At 35.0% G+C, this 18,352-nt stretch overlaps 1 protein-coding gene across 1 annotated transcript in view; it reads right to left on the bottom strand.

Moving 5' to 3' along the window:
- CENPK (centromere protein K) overlaps positions 1-18,310 on the bottom strand; it is a 36,592-nt gene extending 18,282 nt beyond the window's left edge. Inside the window, exons 1-5 of the mRNA XM_040622231.1 lie at positions 18,182-18,310; positions 15,187-15,241; positions 9,645-9,793; positions 7,239-7,295; positions 4,058-4,130 (exon numbers count right to left, since the gene is read on the bottom strand). Of these exons, the coding sequence (XP_040478165.1) occupies positions 4,058-4,130; positions 7,239-7,295; positions 9,645-9,761 (247 nt within the window). The 5' untranslated portion in view covers positions 9,762-9,793; positions 15,187-15,241; positions 18,182-18,310. The remainder of the gene's footprint in view (positions 1-4,057; positions 4,131-7,238; positions 7,296-9,644; positions 9,794-15,186; positions 15,242-18,181) is intronic.
- Positions 18,311-18,352: the final 42 nt, after the last annotated feature.

The raw sequence follows: 18,352 nt of genomic DNA, 5'->3' as shown, positions 1-18,352 counted from the left end.
TTTTTTTTTTTTTTAAGATTTTTTATTTATTTATTTGACAGAGATAGAGACAGCCAGAGAGAGAGGGAACACAAGCAGGGGGAGTGGGAGAGGAAGAAGCAGGCTCATAGCGGAGGAGCCTGATGTGGGGCTCGATCCCACAACGCCAGGATCACGCCCTGAGCTGAAGGCAGACGCTTAACCGCTGTGCCACCCAGGCGCCCCCTGATTTTGTGGTTTTTAAGATACCTCTATTGTCTTATTTAACATCTTTACATATATAACCAACTTATATATAATTTTAGACAAACATGACATCTATGTATTTTTGGCTTTTGCACCTTTTGATTTTGTTTTTCAATCTCTCAAAAATAAACTTAATAATCTATACTGTGTCCTTAAATATATCTCTATCTAATTATATGATCCTATGCATGTATATGTATATGTACATGTACATTATCTGTACATATACATGCAAGGGTTATTCATTCTGCTATTGTTGGTTTTACAAGAATGAGTATCATATACATTATTCTTATTTTTGCTCAACAAAATCCCCATGGAAATCCCTTCTATTTATCTGGTGTAAGTATAATTCATAATTTTAAATCACTTCAAATTATTCCACAGGGTAAATATACCATAGTGTATTGAGTGATATCAGTACCAACTGAACATTAATTTTGTACCTAACTTTTAGCCACAAAAAACAATGATGCCATAAGCATTTTTTAATTTATGTTTTTATGTACTAATGCTTTCATTTCTTTGGGATAAATTCCCAGAAATGGAATTTCGTAGAAGGAAATGTGTATTTTTAATTTTAATATAGGATGCCAGACTCTTTTCTAAAGAATTTCTATTAGCAATAAGAAACAGCAAAAGATATAAACTCTTCTAAAATTTTTGCCAGTTTATGAGTATAAAGTAACATTTCAGATTAATTTTGTATAGCAAAATTCAATCCTTATACTTAGAAAAGTTCAACCTTTGTACTTTAAGTTTACCTTTCCTAATAAAGTACTATTTAAAATTTCTCAAATAATATGCTACTGAAAATTTTCTAATCTATCTGCTACTCTAGAGGGTCTTCTAACAGGAAAGAGCTTTCCACATGTGCTTCATAGGCCCTGTATCAGAACTGATTATTGACAGCCCACAGATGGCTACCAAATCATTTCAACAAATGCAATGAGAAGGGTTCTAAGAACATAAAGTTAATAATGTTCCTCTTGGCCAGTGTGGTCATGAGTAGCACTTCAGTATTGATTCATATAATCATTTCAACCCATACAATATAGCAGCTTCTAAGAATATAAAGATATTTTAAATCATTTCAGTGTGTCAGTCTGTGGGACTGGCAGCCCGAAGCAAAATGGGTATTTGGCCTACAGGTCAGCCTGTGTGCTTGGTGTCACCAGTACAAAATGTGTATATAAGGGATGATGATAATAAGAAAAATAAACATTGAAAATTCCCTGATACATAGCATCAAAAAGAATAAAATACTTGGGAATAAATTTAACCTAGGGAGCAAAAGACTTGTATGCTGAAAACTACAAAATGTGGCTGAAAGAAATTAAAGATAGCAACAAATTGAAAAACATCTTATGTTCAAGGATTAGAAGAATTAATATTATTAGACATCAATACTACCAAAGTGACCAGCAGCTTCAACACAATTCCTATCAAAATCCCAATAACATTTTTGTAGAAAATAGAAAAATCCACCCTAAAATTCACATGGCATCTCAAAGGACCCCAAATAGCCAATATAATCTTGAAAAAGAAGAACAAAGTTGGTGGTCTCACATTTCCTAATTTCAAAATTTACTACAAGGCTACAATAATCAAAAAAGTGTGTTACTGGCAATAGAGACATATAGACCAACAGAAGAGAATAGAGAATCCAGATATAAATCTTCACTATATGGTCAAATTATTTTTAACGAGGATGCCAAGACAACTCAGTGGGGGAAAGAACAATTTTCTCAACAAATGGTAATGGGAAAACTAGATAATGCACATGCAAAAAAATGAAGATGGACCTTCAACTTTCAAGTTTGAAAATTTCTATTATTAATAAAAAAAAATCTTGAACAAGAGGTAAAATGTCTATTATAACAAACTAGTGGATTGGTGATGAGGGCCTAGTGTAAATGTGTGGCAACAGGACTTAATATTTAATGACTGGCTATATGTAATATATGAAAAAGGAAGAATCAAGAAGTACTCTTAAATTTATGACTGATTAAATAGATTCCATTCAATAGATCAGAGAATAGAGATCAATTCATAAATCTGAGGCATGTGTAGAATATTTTGGAAAAGATGTCTAGAAAGTAGAGAGATACATAAGTATTACATTCCCGAAAGTCTGGCTTGGATACATAGATTTGGTAGCACTTATAAAAATTGTGTTCTCCTATCCACCCAAATCCATATTTTGAAGTTCTAATCCCCAGCACCTCAGAATGTGCATGTATTTGGAATTGGGTCTTTAAAAATGTGATTAAGTTAAAATGAAGTCATTAGGATGGGCCCTACTCCATTATACCTGACGACTTCATACAAAGAGATTAGTACATAGATGGGTAACTATGTGAAGAACAAGGGAGAAGATGGCAAGCTATAAGACAAGAAGAGAGGCTGCTGAAAAAACCAACCTTGCGAACACCTTCATCTTGGACTTCTAGCCTCCAGAACTATGAAAAATTAATTTCTGTTGTTAAAGCAACCCCAGTCCATGGTACTTTGTTACGGCAGCCTTAGCAAACTGATATAAAAGTTATTAAGGCAGTATAACATATAAAAACAAAAGCAGAAGATACAATGCTGGAATAGCATATAGAGTAGGAAGCGAAAATTGCTGAGCACAATGCTCTAGAGAATAGCAAATTTTAACAGCATAGTATGAGCAGCCTTTGAGATGCTAAATATAACCTTGAGGAGGCAATAGGATATACAGTTTAATGCAAATTAAAATAACAACTGTATATATGTATATGTATATAAGTACATATATGTATACAGCTGTTACTTTAATTTGCATTAAACATATATATATACCAGAAATGCTAAAATATAAAAAACTATCATGTGGTAGTGAAGATGTAGAACAGTGGTGGGGATGAATATAGTAAGTAGTTAAAATCAAGAATGCAGTTGAAATTGTCTAGAAAGAGAATGAATAGAAGAATTCCAAAAACTGGGATTAGAGAACAATAAACCTACGAAGGAGACTAAAATGGGAACTGGGCGGAGCTAAAGGAAAGGAGGCAAATGGGCAGGAGAAAGGAGAAGGGACATGTTAAAAGAAAGAAGTATAGTCCATATAAAATACCAAATACACACATATACGTGGCACAGAAAAGGTAAGCTTTCATAATAGAAAAGTAACTCCTAGCTGGGTATTTTAACTACAGATTTTTAAGTCATTTTCTATTTCTTGAGAAAAGGCAAATATATAGCTGACCTCTTTGGACAAGTCAAGAGGCAACATACAATCTATGTGGTCCTTATGTAAATAAGTATCTAAAATAACTTTTCTCTTCTACTAGGTGAGTTTCTTCTCCTTTTTTTTAAAGATTGTTATTTATTTATTTGAGAGACAGTGAGTGAGTGAGAGAGAGAGAGCATAAGTCGGGGTAAGAGGCAAAGGGAGAGGGAGAAGCAGACTCTCCTGCTGAGCAGGGAGCCGATGTGGGGATTAATCTCAGGACCCAGGCAGGGATCATGACCTAAGCCAAAGGAAGACACTCAACCGACTGAGCCACCCAAGTACCCTCTACTAGGTAAGTTTCATTCATTAAGACATAATTTACAGTTTCTACTGAGCAGGTAACATAGTGTCTATAAGGGTCAAATGATGCTTATAATAAGGTCTCCATAACTTAAGATTATTATAATTTCACCCAAATCTATAATAAAATAATCACAAAATAATATATATAAATGAAAGAAAAACTTAGGCAATTTCAACAAGGCTAAATGGATCTTGTAATTCTTATAATCATTAAATTAATTTGCCATTAATTTGTTTACAAAAATATAAATCTAAAAACAAGAACCTTACTTTCAGGACTTTCTTTCTGCCATTGATTGAGTTCAGCAGTCAAACATTTCGCTTGCATAATTAATAATGACAGCTATAAAAAAAGCAAGTATATAAAACAAAGTCATTTTTTACAGACTATTCATAGATACTCATAGATGAAAGTGTAGACATTCTTAATACTTTAACACAAGTTCCTAACATAAATAGCTAACATAATAGGCATCCAAAGTATAAAAAATTATCACTCCAAACAGAAATCTGCTTTAAACCATTACTAATTATAGCTCATAAATTGCCTGTTATACCAGTGATAAAGTCTTAAAAAATGATCAATTCTACTTTACCACTCGACCTAAATAAAAGGACCTAAGTATATTTCGTTTATTCCCTAAATTAATATTGTTTTAAAAATATAGCTGTATCTGGCTGGCACAGTCAGTGGAGCATGTGACTCTTGATCTTGGGAATGTGAGTTCGAACCCCACATTAGGTATAAAGATTACTCAAAAATAAAATCTTTAAAAACATAAGATGTTATTTCTTGCCAAAAGTTTTAGACAAATTTGTTTTAGGGGAGTCTGGTTGGCTCTGTTAGTAGAGCATGCAACTCTTGATCTTGGAGTCATGAGTCTGAACCCTACAGTGGGGGTAGAGTTTACTTTAAAAAAGACAAATTTACTTTAAAGATACTCTCTTTTCTCTATGCACTTTTGAAAAAATAGCAACTGCTTTTAGCTAGGTTGCTAAAAATCAATTTAAATACATACATAGAGGGTCACCTGGCTGGCTCAGGCAGTAGAGCATGTACTCTTGATTTCGGGTTCGAGTTCGAGCTCTACATTAAGCAGAAATTACTTAATAAAAAAAATTCTTTAAATACGTACACAGAGACAATTATAAAATGAGACTGCTTCCACAGGCTACTTATAAAAACCAATTTTATTTCACAAGAGTTTAAGATGATATGTTTCTGATATGAAGTGGCTCCAATCATTGTAATTTTGATAATGACAAATCTATGTGACAAATCTGTTGCCTGATTAGATTACTAAACTGAAGTCTATGTATGCTTAAAGTAAAATTTCAGAACAGTTTTTATCACCTCTATATAATTATTAATGGTAGCCAGATAAAAAATGCAATGGGTATTACTCTAATATTTACACTAAAAGAACAACTACTGTCTTTTTAACCATTTTTTAAAAGATTTTATTTATTTATTTATTTATTTGAGAGCGAGAGAGCGTGCACAAGCTGCGGGAGGAACAGAAGGAGAGAGACAAGCATAACACCCTCTAATTCCATCCACATTACTGCAAACGGCAAGATTTCATTTTTTTTGATGGCTGAGTATTCCACTGTATACATATATATACCACATCTTCTTTATCCATTCATCTGTCGATGGACATCTGGGTTCTTTCCATAGATGGCTATTGTGGACATTGCTGCTATAAACATTGGGGTGCAGGTGCCCCTTCAGATCACTACATTTGTATCTTTGGGGTAAATACACAGTAGTGCAATTGCTGGGTCATAGGGTAGCTCTATTTCCAAACTTTTGAGGTACCTCCATACTGTTTTCCAGTGGCTGCACCACCATGCTAGTGATTCTAATTCAGCAGGTCTCAGTTTCTACAATATGAAAACTACATTTCCAAAGAAAACCAGATGACGGTTTATTTACTATATAATGCTGTTTCAAATACAATATTCAGTTTAGATGCAAATTTTTTTAAAAGATGGCTTAATTTTCTATCACTAATTTTTAAAAATCTAATATAATAGGTTCTTCCAAAAGTGACAAATTAGTTTTTTCCCCTTCTTTTACTATCTCTCTCATTTTCATTTTTATTCATCATTGTCATGCTAATAGATTTTCATTTTTTCATATTGTTACAATCAATCAAGGCCATTATTCCTTTTCATTCCCAAATGATATCAAATTTGTGGTTTTTTTGGAGCAGTGCCTCAATCTTTATTTTTCATAACTTACATTTTTTTCAAATTAGACAGTTTTACACTAAATAGCACAAAAGGAAGCTAAAATTACCAATAGTTTACACGTAAGCTTGATTCCAGTCTTAATGAAAAGAAGTAGAACAAAAAACAAAAGCCTTCAAGAAAGCTTCCATATTATATCCCACTCCATGAACTGATGGCTGCTGGCTCTGCTTTCGACATTACTTGTCTGCTGCTCTCTCTGTAATGGGCCATGAAGCACATGAACCCCCAACTACAGCTTGCTGGCAGCAGACACAAGCATACACCTTCCTCACCTGCTGCCCTTGTAACAAACTGAACTGGTTTTTAAATGTAAACTGCATGATTTGGAACTCGGGAGTACCTTCAATTGGTTCTTGTGTCTTCTGAAATGCTACTACCAGTTTTAGAGAACTTTCTTTAGAGTCATTTGTATATTTGACTTTGTTCTTAAAATTAACACTAAAACATTTTTAATTTTTCATATGGTCAAATATATCCAGTTTTCTTTTATAATATCTCGGTTTCTACTATTAGCCAAGAAGTTTGCCCTATCCCTAGACTGCACAAATAGTCTCCTAACTTTTCTTGTAAGATTTTTACGGCAATCCATCCAGAATATATGTTTATATATTAAAAATGAAAGACAGAGGTCCAATTTTATTTTCTCCCAAGTGGATAATTAGTTGTACCACTATCATTTATTAACTAATTCATCCTTTTCCCACAAACTAGAACTATCATCTTTGTCATATTTTAAATTTTTAAACTGTTGCACTGATCCATTGGTTTATTTCTAAACCAATCCCATAGGTCCTTAATTATTAAAATAGATATCCTAATCCTTTATTTAAGCATGCAGTAAACTCAGTTAAGGTTCCACACATACAGTAAAAAAACTGGCTACTATACCTAAGACAAAGTAGGACACTATGTGTTCAAATTTTTAACAAGGTATCTTAATTGCAGTTCTTCACTCAACAGTTAAACATGTGTAACTGTTAAAAGATAATAAAATATTTATAATAGTTTATTCAAAAAGTATTTAGAATACTTCTCTTAAATCAGGAAGAGGAGAGAATTAAGCAGAATCCTGCTTAATCATACAGGAATCAACAAAGCTATTATGTGGGTTTAATACAGATGAATAATATTCTTATCCAAAACAAAATGAATTAAACTTATCTATTTTTAGGAAGAAAAAAAGGATTCATACCTGAGCATTTGAATCAGTGAGTGTCTCAGTTCCAACAAGTGATAATTTTTTCTGATACTTGATTTAAAAAGTAAATAAAAACAAAACAAAAAGCAAAACAAAACAAAAAAAGTAAATAAAACAAGTCACACACTATAAGCTTTTATATATAACAGACAATTCCCTTTCCCTCTTTTATACCAGTCAATGTAACATTCCTTTAAAAAAATTAAATACAAATAACTGCTGTAAGAGAAGAGTTTACATTTCTCACTTTCTAAGCAAGAGGATCAGGAAGGCCCCCAAACAGATCCTGAGGTGAACGCACCAAAAGTAGAAGGGATACTAGATTCTATATAGAACAAAAAAAAGAACATAAAAAATAAAGAAAAAGAAAATACAAACTAATAGCTAAGGTGAATTAGAAGCTAGATAATGAGAAAAATAGGAAATAAAAGAACAAGAAGGAAAGCACTATAGAAAAATAACAAAAGAGGTAACAAGATAGTTAAGATCATAAGAAAATAAAGCCTTCAGGAGACATTGTTTCTATTCCATTAAAAAAACCCACAACCATTAATAGTGATTACATCTGACTGAAAATATGGGTAATTTAAATTTTACTTGTGTGTTTACTTCTAGCAGCAGTTAGCTTTTTACAAAAAAAAAAAACAAAAATTTAAGATTTATTTATTTGAGAGAGAGCAGGGGCAGGGAGAGGGGCAGGAAAGAGGAGAAAAAATCCCAAGCAGACTCCACGCTGAGCTCGTAGCCCAACACGGGGCTTGATTCCAGGACCCTGAGATCACTACCTGAGCCAAAATCAAGAGTTGGATGCTTAACCGACTACACCACCCAGGTGCCCCGCAAAATTTGTTATTTTTAAATTCCAATTTCTATACTGAAAAAATACCAAAACAAACAAAAAAAACCAACTATATATATTTTCTTGAAAATATACTAATTATACAGAATACCAAGGACTTATATTAAAAATAATTTTTATAAAAAAGAAAAAAGGAAAAAAAGAAAACCAATAACTTGCCCTAATCTAAAATTTTACTGCAAAGAATGGGATGCAAAGGCTGTGGCCTATATCACACACTATGTTATTTTAAGTAGAAAAAACTTTTACCAACATACCGTAGTTTACCAGAAGTGATTCTACCTCACTAATTCATAAAATGTACATAAATTTCAAAGATAACATTTTCTAAATTAATTCATATTTTCACTCAAACTCCATAATTACATGTTCTCTCCACTTTTTTATTCTCTGTCTTAGGAAATGAACCTCACCAAGGTTGGCCCAAATGAGAAACCTGAAAATATCCATAATTTTCCTCCATTTCATAACAATTCAAGTTCCAAATCCTTTAGGTCCTACAGCCTTAGTATCTTTTGAATCCTACTATTTGCAATGATAGGATTTAGCGCTACAGTACTTCTTATCAGAGCTAGTACTAGAGCCTCTGAAATGCTCTCTACCTGTAGTGTCAGTTTTCTATATTTCATTTTCTTCAAAATCACCAAGTAATTTTCGCAAACTGCATCTCATGTCACTTCATGTTCATAATCTTTCGATGGCTCCCCATACTATAAATTCAACAAAATCCTCCGTTTTTGCTCCTAATTACTTTTCCAGCCTCACTCCACAGGTCCTTCTTCCAATTTACTAAATCATAATATTCTACCTAGAGTTCTCTAATCTCTCCCAATGTTTATATATTTTGTTCCTTCTGCTTTGTGTAACTCTCCTAATTTCAGAGGCTACTTCTTATTTATTCTTTAGAAATGAATTCAGTTATTACTGCTATTTGTTTGTTTATTTATTTATTTATTTATTTATTTATTTAAGGTGGGGAAGGGGCTGAAGGAGAGGGTGAGAGAGAATCTTAAGCAGGTTGTGGGGGGGGAGGCTGAAGGAGAGGGAGAGAGAGAATCTTAAGCAGGTTCCACACCCAGTACAGAGCCCGATGCAGGGCCCAATCTCAGAACCCTGAGATCATGACTTAAGCCAAAAGCAAGAGTCAGACACTGAACCAACTGAGCCACCCTAGGCGCTCCTAGTTATTACTGCTTTTAGAAGCTATCCTTGACCCTTTCAATCTAGGTTTACTACTTGTCCTAAGTTGTCTTTGCATTTCTACCACAATATTTCTAATACAATGGCTACTGCCTCTATTAGATGATAACCTCCTATGGCAGGGACTGCCATAATTTTTTCTCATTCTATAGCTCTATATTCTCTGACATAAAGAATCCTGAATAAATGCTTACAGGTCTAAAAGCTATATAAATATTTATCGTATAATATAATGGCTTTTAGGAACCAGCATAATTATTTTTCTTAAGTCTATTATTGAAATGGAATTAAATCTTATAGTAATTGATACATATATATCACTTTTACCTCTTGGTACTTACCTCTTCCATATCTTTCCACATTTCTTCACATTCTTTAATAAGTTCTTCTTCAGCATTTGTAACATCTTCCATATCTGTAGTACTGTCTGGATCTAGATCTTGCTGATTCACTGACATGTGTCTTGTAATAATTAACCTTATAAGAAAAACTGAAGTAAAAATATTTATTCATTTAACAATATTTGTTGAACACCTATCACCTGCCAGATACTCAGCTAGGAACTATACATGTGAACAGTGAACAAAATGGGCAAAAATCCTTCCCTATCATGGAACTTACATTCTTCTCTCTCTCTCTCTCTCTCTCTCTCTCTCTCTCTCCTTTTCTCTCTCTCTCTCTCTATATATATATATATTTATAGTATATCAAATAATTTATAAGTGGAAATAATAACTTTTTAAAATCTTTATTCATTTGAGAGACACAGAGAGAGCAAGAGAGGGAGCACGTGTTAGCAGGGGGAGGGGCAGAGGAAGAGGGAGAATCCTCAAGCAGACGCCCCACTGAGCAAGGAGCCCAGGTGGGGCTCCATCCCAGGACCCTGAGCCAAGCTGAAATCAAGAGTGGGATGCTTAACCAAGGGAGCCATCCAGGCACCCCCATATAAATGATAATAATAATAATTTAATGGAGGAAAGCAAGACAGGGAAGAAAATAGTAAGTGCTTGGGCAGAGGTAATGTAATTTTACAAACAATGTGGTCATGAAGGTCATTGAGAAGTTGACAAGTGAGCAAAAAACATAAAGGAGATAAGGAAGTACGATATGGGGGTATTTAGAGGAAGAGGTTCCAGGCAGGGAACTGCTAGTGCAAAGACCCTGGGACAGGAAATATGACAGCCATGTTCCTAAAGCAGTAAAGCAGCCAGTGTGATTGGCGTAGGTAAGGCAGAGAACACAAGATAGGGTCAGAGAGATTATAGGGATGAGATCATGTGGGCTTTGTAGGCCATTTTAAGGACTTAGGCTGAGATGATAAACAATTAGAGGGTTTTCAGTAGGAGAATGACATAATTTGAATTATATTTTAACAGTACAGCTCTGGTTAACAACAGCCAGTAAGGTGAGAAGCAGGAAAACCAGTTAGAAAGCTATTCCAATGATCCAAGAAATTTTTATTATTAAAAAAGTTTAAGCCTAAGCAATTGGAAAGATGAAGCTGCCAGGTGATTACTGAGATGAAGAAGTCAGTGGAGGAAACAGATGCAGCAAGATATGGGGGAGTGATGATTAAGAATTCAATTTCAGACTTGCTAAATTTAAGGTGTCTATTAGTGCAGATGCTGATTAAGCAACTGAATGTACGTGTATGGAATTCAAGGGGAAGTTGCAAACTAGAATTTGAGTCATCACCCTACAAGATATTTAAAGCCGTGAGACTGGGTGAGATCACAGACAGAAATGAGAAGAGTTCCAGACCTGGAGAGAATGAGGAAGAACCACCAAAAGAGGCACCAATAAGGTAAGAGTAAAATTAAGAGTATGAAATCCTGAAATTCAAAATACAAAAGTATTAAAGGAAGGAGTGATGAATTATCAAATTATCAAATACGAGAAAGGTCAAATAAGATAAAAACAGAATTGGCAATTTACTTAGCAATATGGGTAGAAGACTGTATTTTCCAAAATAGTCACAGCAATATTTCAGGTTATCACTCCCTATTCAGAGGCAGAGCCTATTTATCCTCCTCATGAACCTATGACTTTCTGACTGTCTTTATGAATAGAAGTCACCATGAAAGTGACTTCTAAGACTAAGTCATAAAAGGCAATAGCACTAATACTTCTGTCTCAGAACACTCTTCCTTACAAAGCAGCTACCATTCTGTGAGGAACCCCAAACTGGCACAAATGAAGAGACTAACGGTGAAGCCCACATAGAAAGGAACTGAGGTTCCCAGCCAAAAGCTAGCATCAACCATTAGACATGCACACAAACATTCTCATGATTCAGCCCTCAGACTTTTGAATCTTTTAGACAAGGGCCTAGACATGGAACAGAGACAAGCTGTCCTGCTGCAGCCTGTCTGAATTCTTGATGCAGAATTGCTGAGCATAGTAAACGGTTGTTTTACACCTCTAAGTCTTAGGATAATTTGTCACAATAATTTCAGTGGAGTAAAAACACAGAACTGGAGGCCTTTATAAGAGTAGTTCTGGTAGAGAGACTTCTGGGTGGCTCACGCGGTTGAGCATCTGACTCTTGATTTCAGCTTAGGTCATGATCTCAGGATGGTCAGATCAAGCCACGCATGAGACTCCGTGCTCAGCGGGGAGTCTGCGTGAGATTCTCTCTGTCTCTCCCTCTGCTCGCTCGCACACGCTGTCTCTCTCTAAAATAAATAAATAAATCATTGGGGTAAAAAAAAGAAGAAAATAGAGCATCTTAAATGACACAGAAGGAAATACTGCAGGAGAGAAAGAAGAATGGGATTTAATATACATGTAGAGAGGTTGATTTAAGATTGAAGTATATTTAGTTCATCCATTTCAATGGAAGGTAGGCAGAATATTAGGGGCATAGAGGCAGGTACATGAGTAGATGTGTTGATAGGACCTTATGAAAGTTCTATTTGGACTGCTTCTCTTTTCTCAGGGAAATGAGGTCATCAGTTGTGAATGGGAATGGGGAAAAGCACCGAAGATTTAAGAAATACATTAAGAAATGTATAAAATAGATACATAAGAAAATGGGAAAGGATAAAATAGTAGGATAACTGGGTAGCATTAAATGTCTACTTGAAATTATTAGTTATCAATTTAAAGTGAAAACTAAAACATGGTTATATGTTTTCTTCTATAATGTAGCAGCACAGGTGCAGACAAAGACAAACTGAAAGAATGACAGTCTTTCAGGTATGACCACAGGAATAACTACTATAAGATGGAGAATATTATCACTAGAGGAAAAGAGGTCAAGAAAAAGAGAGGCCATAGATTGATATTAAAATCACCATGAAGTATTACAGTAGTGCTGCAGAGGGTTGCAGTGAACCAGAAGCTAAAAATCTTCAAGAAATGAAGGAGCATGATATAATCTTGCCAGATGACCACTGCAAGGAGTGGTAGGTGGTGGAGTCTAACGGCATGAAATTCAAAGGTGCGACAATTTTAAGGAAGTAGACAGAACAAAAAAGAATAATAAATATGTCTACCCCACGACACCAAATGCAAATCAGAATAACCCACTCACCCAAAATATTTTGAATCTTATGGAACTTAAGTTTTTTATTGTTTAATCAGACTTATCAACAGAGAGGTTTTAAAGAGACTTAGGGAGATACATCGTGTTCACAGATTGAAGGACTCAATACTGTAAAGATGTTAATTCCTCCAAGTTGATCTACTAACTCTTAAAGTTTTTGCTTGTTTTTGTGGCACGTGACAAGCTAATTCTTAAGTTTATGGAAAGGCAAGGGGCCAAAAACAGCCAAGACCGTCATAACGAAGATGAGAAGATTTGCCTTACCAGATTTTAAACTTATTATAAAACTATACTGATTTTTATAGTGTGGAATTAGCACATAGATAGGCAAACTGAACAATGGAACACAAAAAGAGAGCTCTTCTAGACTCACATATTTATGGACCTATGATATGTAACAGAGATGGCAATGAAAATTTTTTAAAAATTTTATCTATTTATTTGATAGAGAGAGAGAGAGCATGAGGGGGTGGTGGGGAGAGGGAGAAGTAGGCTCAGGCCTGATGAGGGGCTTGATCCCAGGACCCTGGGATTACCTGAGCTGAAGGCGGATACTTAACCAACTGAGCCACCTAGGTGCCCCAATGACAATGCAAATTAAAGGGATATAAGAACAATCCAAATCAGAGGATATTTCATATACTTTTTTCCCCATGTATAATTTGGTCTTCTATAGAATTTACTCATTCTTTTTAACTAACTGCATAGTATTTGGGGGGGAATAAACCTAGATGTATACCTCAATCTTAACACCACCCCTGCATACCTCAAAAAATCCAAAAACAGAAATGATAAAATAGAACATGAAGAAAACATGGAGATAATTTTTTTGCTTGGATTGGGAAAGCACTTCTAACAAAACTAAGTAAAATCTCTATAAATTTTTTTAAAATTTTACATGGACAAAGATATCATTAAAAAGTTAAAACTGTAATCTAACACCTCATTACTAAGACACCACACTGTGTGTATTTTCCCTCACGGCACTGAGTAAGAGATCCAACTTGCTCAACCAAAAAAAAAAAAAAAAAAGCAAAAACAAAACCAAAATGTAAAACCCAAAAATTTAAAGAAAATATTTGTAATATATATGGCACCCAAGACCTAATTTTCTCAATGGATAACGAATGCCTCCAAATTAATAAGAAAAGCAAATCTAACAACCAACCACTAAAAAAAAAAAAACAACCTAAACTAAAAAAGTTATCACCATAAAAATCAGGCTATCTATTACTTTTGGAGGGAGGGAGAGAGAAGGCAGAAGAGAGAACTGTGATTGGTATGGGCCAAATAAGAGACTTTTGAGGTGATTATCAAAATTTTATTTCTTGATCTCCATGGTGCTGAGGCATTCACCTTATAATAATTTATAAAATTTACATTTATTTTATGTGGGTTTTGGTATCTATATTTTACTTTGTAATAAAGTTAAACAACAAAAACATTTCAATACAAATGGGCAAAAGACACAAATGGGGAATTAAAAAAAAATGAGAAATATCTTGTCAATATAGAAAAATGCATTCTTAAACTTACTCATAAGTCATAAAAATGCAAATTAAGGGCGCCTGGGTGGCACGGTTGGTTAAGCGGCTGACTCTTGGTTTTATCTCAGGTCCTGATCCCAGGGTCATGAGACTGACCCTGTGTCAGGCTTCAAGATGAGAGTGGAATTTACTAAAGTTTCTCTCTTCCTCTCCCTCTACCTCTCCCTGCCTCACACACACTCTCTCTTTCTCAAATAAATATATATATATATATATTTTTTCAAACAAATACATCTTTTTTTTAAGATTTTATTTATTTATTTGACAGAGGGAGAGAGACAGTAAGAGAGGGAACACAAGCAGGGGGAGTGGGAGAGGGAGAAGCAGGCTTTCTGCTGAGCAGGGAGCCCGATGTGGGGCCCGATCCCAGGACCCTGGGATCATGACCTGAGCCGAAGGCAGACGCTTAATGACTGAGCCACCCAGGAGCCCCGACAAATAAATACATCTTAAAAATATATATATATATTAAAAATGTTACAATTAAACAAGAGTTATTTTTCATCCAGAGTAGCAATAATGAAAAATTTCATAAGAAACGACATTGAGAAGAGTGTTGAACAAGAGGTGTGTACTGTTGGTAAACCACTTTGGAGGATAATAAGAAATATCCATCAAAATTTTAAATACAGTTGTCTTCTGACCAGAAATTATATTCCTAGGAATAATCCTACAGATAGATATATTTGCTTTAGTCTACATGGGTATGCTTAGTACAGCATTACCCAAAAAACTGTGTGAACTCTACAATCCGACTGTCTAGGTTTAAATCCTGGCTTCAATACTTACAAGCTGTGTGACCTTGGGCAAGTCACTTAAACTGTCTGTGCCTCAATTTCCTTATCTGTAAAATGAAGATAATAATATTACTTACCCCATAAAGTTATGACAGTTAAATGAGTTAATATGTATAAAGCTCTTTGAACTGTACCTAACATATAATTATATCATTATTAACTATTAACATTACTACTATTTGAACTACTAAGACTAGTTAAATAATTTATGCCATATCCAAAAATGTTTACACAGAACATCTTTTTTTTTTTTTTTTTTTTAAAGATTTTATTTATTTAGTTGACAGAGATAGAGACAGCCAGCGAGAGAGGGAACACAAGCAGGGGGAGTGGGAGAGGAAGAAGCAGGCTCATAGCGGAGGAGCCTGATGCGGGGCTCGATCCCATAACGCTGGGATCACGCCCTGAGCCGAAGGCAGACGCTTAACCGCTGTGCCACCCAGACGCCCCTACACAGAACATCTTTCTTGCTATACATAAAAGATATAGTTAAGTTCACAAAGCCACAATCATTAACAATTTTAGAATATTTCCAAGCAAAAAAGTCAAACACTATATACATATGTTTTAAATATACCTTAACTTAAAAATCAAGTGCAAATTGATCTTTCCCCACTTTATAGAATACTAATCAGTAAAATATATTATGAGTATGTGAAAAAAAAATGTGAAACTGTGTGTGTGCATAGATATTCAACAAACTAGCTGAAATGGCAACTCAATGTAGCATTAGAATACAAATAAATAAAAACATTTAAGAGTTTAACTTTATCCCTTTCCCACATTTTGTATCCTTCTGAAAAAAGAGCAAGTGAACCTTTTGAGGATCTCAGTTAGCATTCCAATTCCCACCACTTATTGAAGAATATTGCTATATTTAGGGATACTATGCTATACAAACTTAAATGATCTAATATCATATTAAAGAAATTATTGGGAAAAGACTAATATACATGAAATAAACTAATAGAAAGTATCCATATAATTCTAAGATCAATGGAATAGAAGAGAGAGCCCAGAAATAAACCCCACACATATATGGTCAATTTACAACAAAGGAGCTAGTAATAAACAATGGGGAAAGAACACTGTCTTCAGTAAATGGTGTTGGGAAAACTGGATAGCCACAGGCAAAAGACTCAAACAGGACAACTATCTAACACCTTACACAAATATTAACTCAGAATGGATTAAAGACTTTAATGTAAGACCTGAAACCACAAAACTCCTGAAAGAAATATAGTTAGTAATCTCCTTGGGGATATTTGGCAGGGGAGGGGGTGACAGGCAACAAAAAGCAAAGGCAACAAAAGAAAAAATAAATAAGGGTGAATTCAGAAAACTAAAAAGTTTCTGCACAGCAAAGGTAAACATCAACAAAATGAAAATGGAAGGGGAGAAAATATTTGAAAATCATATCTAATAAAGGGTTAATACTCAAAAGTATATTAGAACTCATACAACTCAAAAGCAAAAAAAAAAAAAAAAAAAAAAAAAAAAAAAACTAAAAAACAGGCAGAGGATCTGGATAGACATTTTTCCAAAGAAGAAAGATGGCCAACATACATGCAAAGATGCTCAACATCACTAATCATCGATAGTAAGCAGGTAAATGCAAATCAAAACCACAATGAGATATCGCCTCATACCTTTGTTAGAATGCTATTTTCAAAAAGATAAAAAATAAAAAAAATTGATGAGGATAAGGAGAAAAGGACACCTTTGTGCACTATTTGTGGGAATGTAAATTTGCGCTGCCACTGTGGAAAATATTTTGGAGGTTCTTCAAAAAATTAAAAATAGAACCACCATATGATCCAGCAACTCCTCTTCTGGGTACTTATCTGAAGTAAATGAAAACACTAATTCAAAGATACATGCACCCACCAAGTTCACTGTAGTATTATTCTGCAATAGCCAACATATGGAAACAACCTAAGCATTCATAGACAAATGAATGGATAAAGGAAATGTGGCCATGTATAAACACATACACACACACACACACACACACACACACAGAAATATTATTCAGCTATAAAAAAGAATGAACTCTTGCCATTTGCAGTAACAAGGATGGCCCTCAAGCGCATTATCCTAAATGAAATAAGTCAGACTGAGTAAGACAATTATCATATGATCCCACTTTTATATGATGTGGAATCTTGAGGGGAAAAAAAAAAAAAAGAATGAGAATCAAGCTCATAGATACAGAGAACAGATTGGTAGTTACCAGAGGAAAAGTGGAGACAGGGCAAAATGGGTGAAGGGGGACAGAAAGTACAAACATGCAGTTATAAAACAGTAAGTCGTGTGGATGGAATATACAGCATAGTGACTATAGTTAATAATACTGTATTTGAAAGTTTCTAAGACAGTAGATCTTAAAAGCTCTCATCACAGTGAAAAAAACTCTGTATGCATTGTGACAGATGTTAACTAGACTTCCTGTGGTGATCATTCTGAAATACATAAAAATAGCCAATCATTATGTTGTCCACCCCAAACTAATTCAGTTGACTCTTGAACAACATAGTAGTGAACTGCGCAGGTCCACTTATACAAGGATTTTTTTTTTTTTTTTTTTTTTTTGGTCCGTAAATACACATACAGTACTGAAAATGTATCTTCCTTATGATTTTAATAATATTTTTTCTCTACCTTACTTAATTGGAAGAATACAGTATATAATTCTCTCCGCCCCCGCCGCCGCCTCCCCTCAGGCAAGAAGTCCGTTTGGAGAGCTTGAAGGGAGCCCCGCAAGTTAACCAGTTCCCTCCATTCCCTGCCCCTCGGGCATTCTCTCTTAACACGGGGCGTTTCTAGAGAGGAGAAGAGCCGGTCGCAAAGACTGGCTGGACGTCTGGTAAACAATTCCCATGAGGTAAAGGTCCCACCATCGGGACTGCAGTTCCACATCCTGGGACCTGCCAGGTCCAGCGGCCGATTTTCAACCATTAAGGCGCTCTCCCTTGCCTATGTCTTACCACCACAGAGCCACGGATTTCAGGTCACCTCAGCCTGGCGTATTCAAGGCTTCCTGGCCTAGGACGTTTGCGCGCCCTGCTTGCTGATTGGATCTGCTCCTCCCCCACTCCAGCCAATCCCGAAACTCGCTTGGCCGCTGACGGGCAAGCTGCGCCGCTTTTAAGATTGGT

This window comes from Ursus maritimus, unplaced genomic scaffold (assembly GCF_017311325.1).
Source record: "Ursus maritimus isolate PB19 unplaced genomic scaffold, ASM1731132v1 scaffold_5, whole genome shotgun sequence".
NCBI classification, from domain to species: domain Eukaryota; kingdom Metazoa; phylum Chordata; class Mammalia; order Carnivora; family Ursidae; genus Ursus; species Ursus maritimus.
This window is presented reverse-complemented; position numbering and strand designations above follow the sequence as displayed.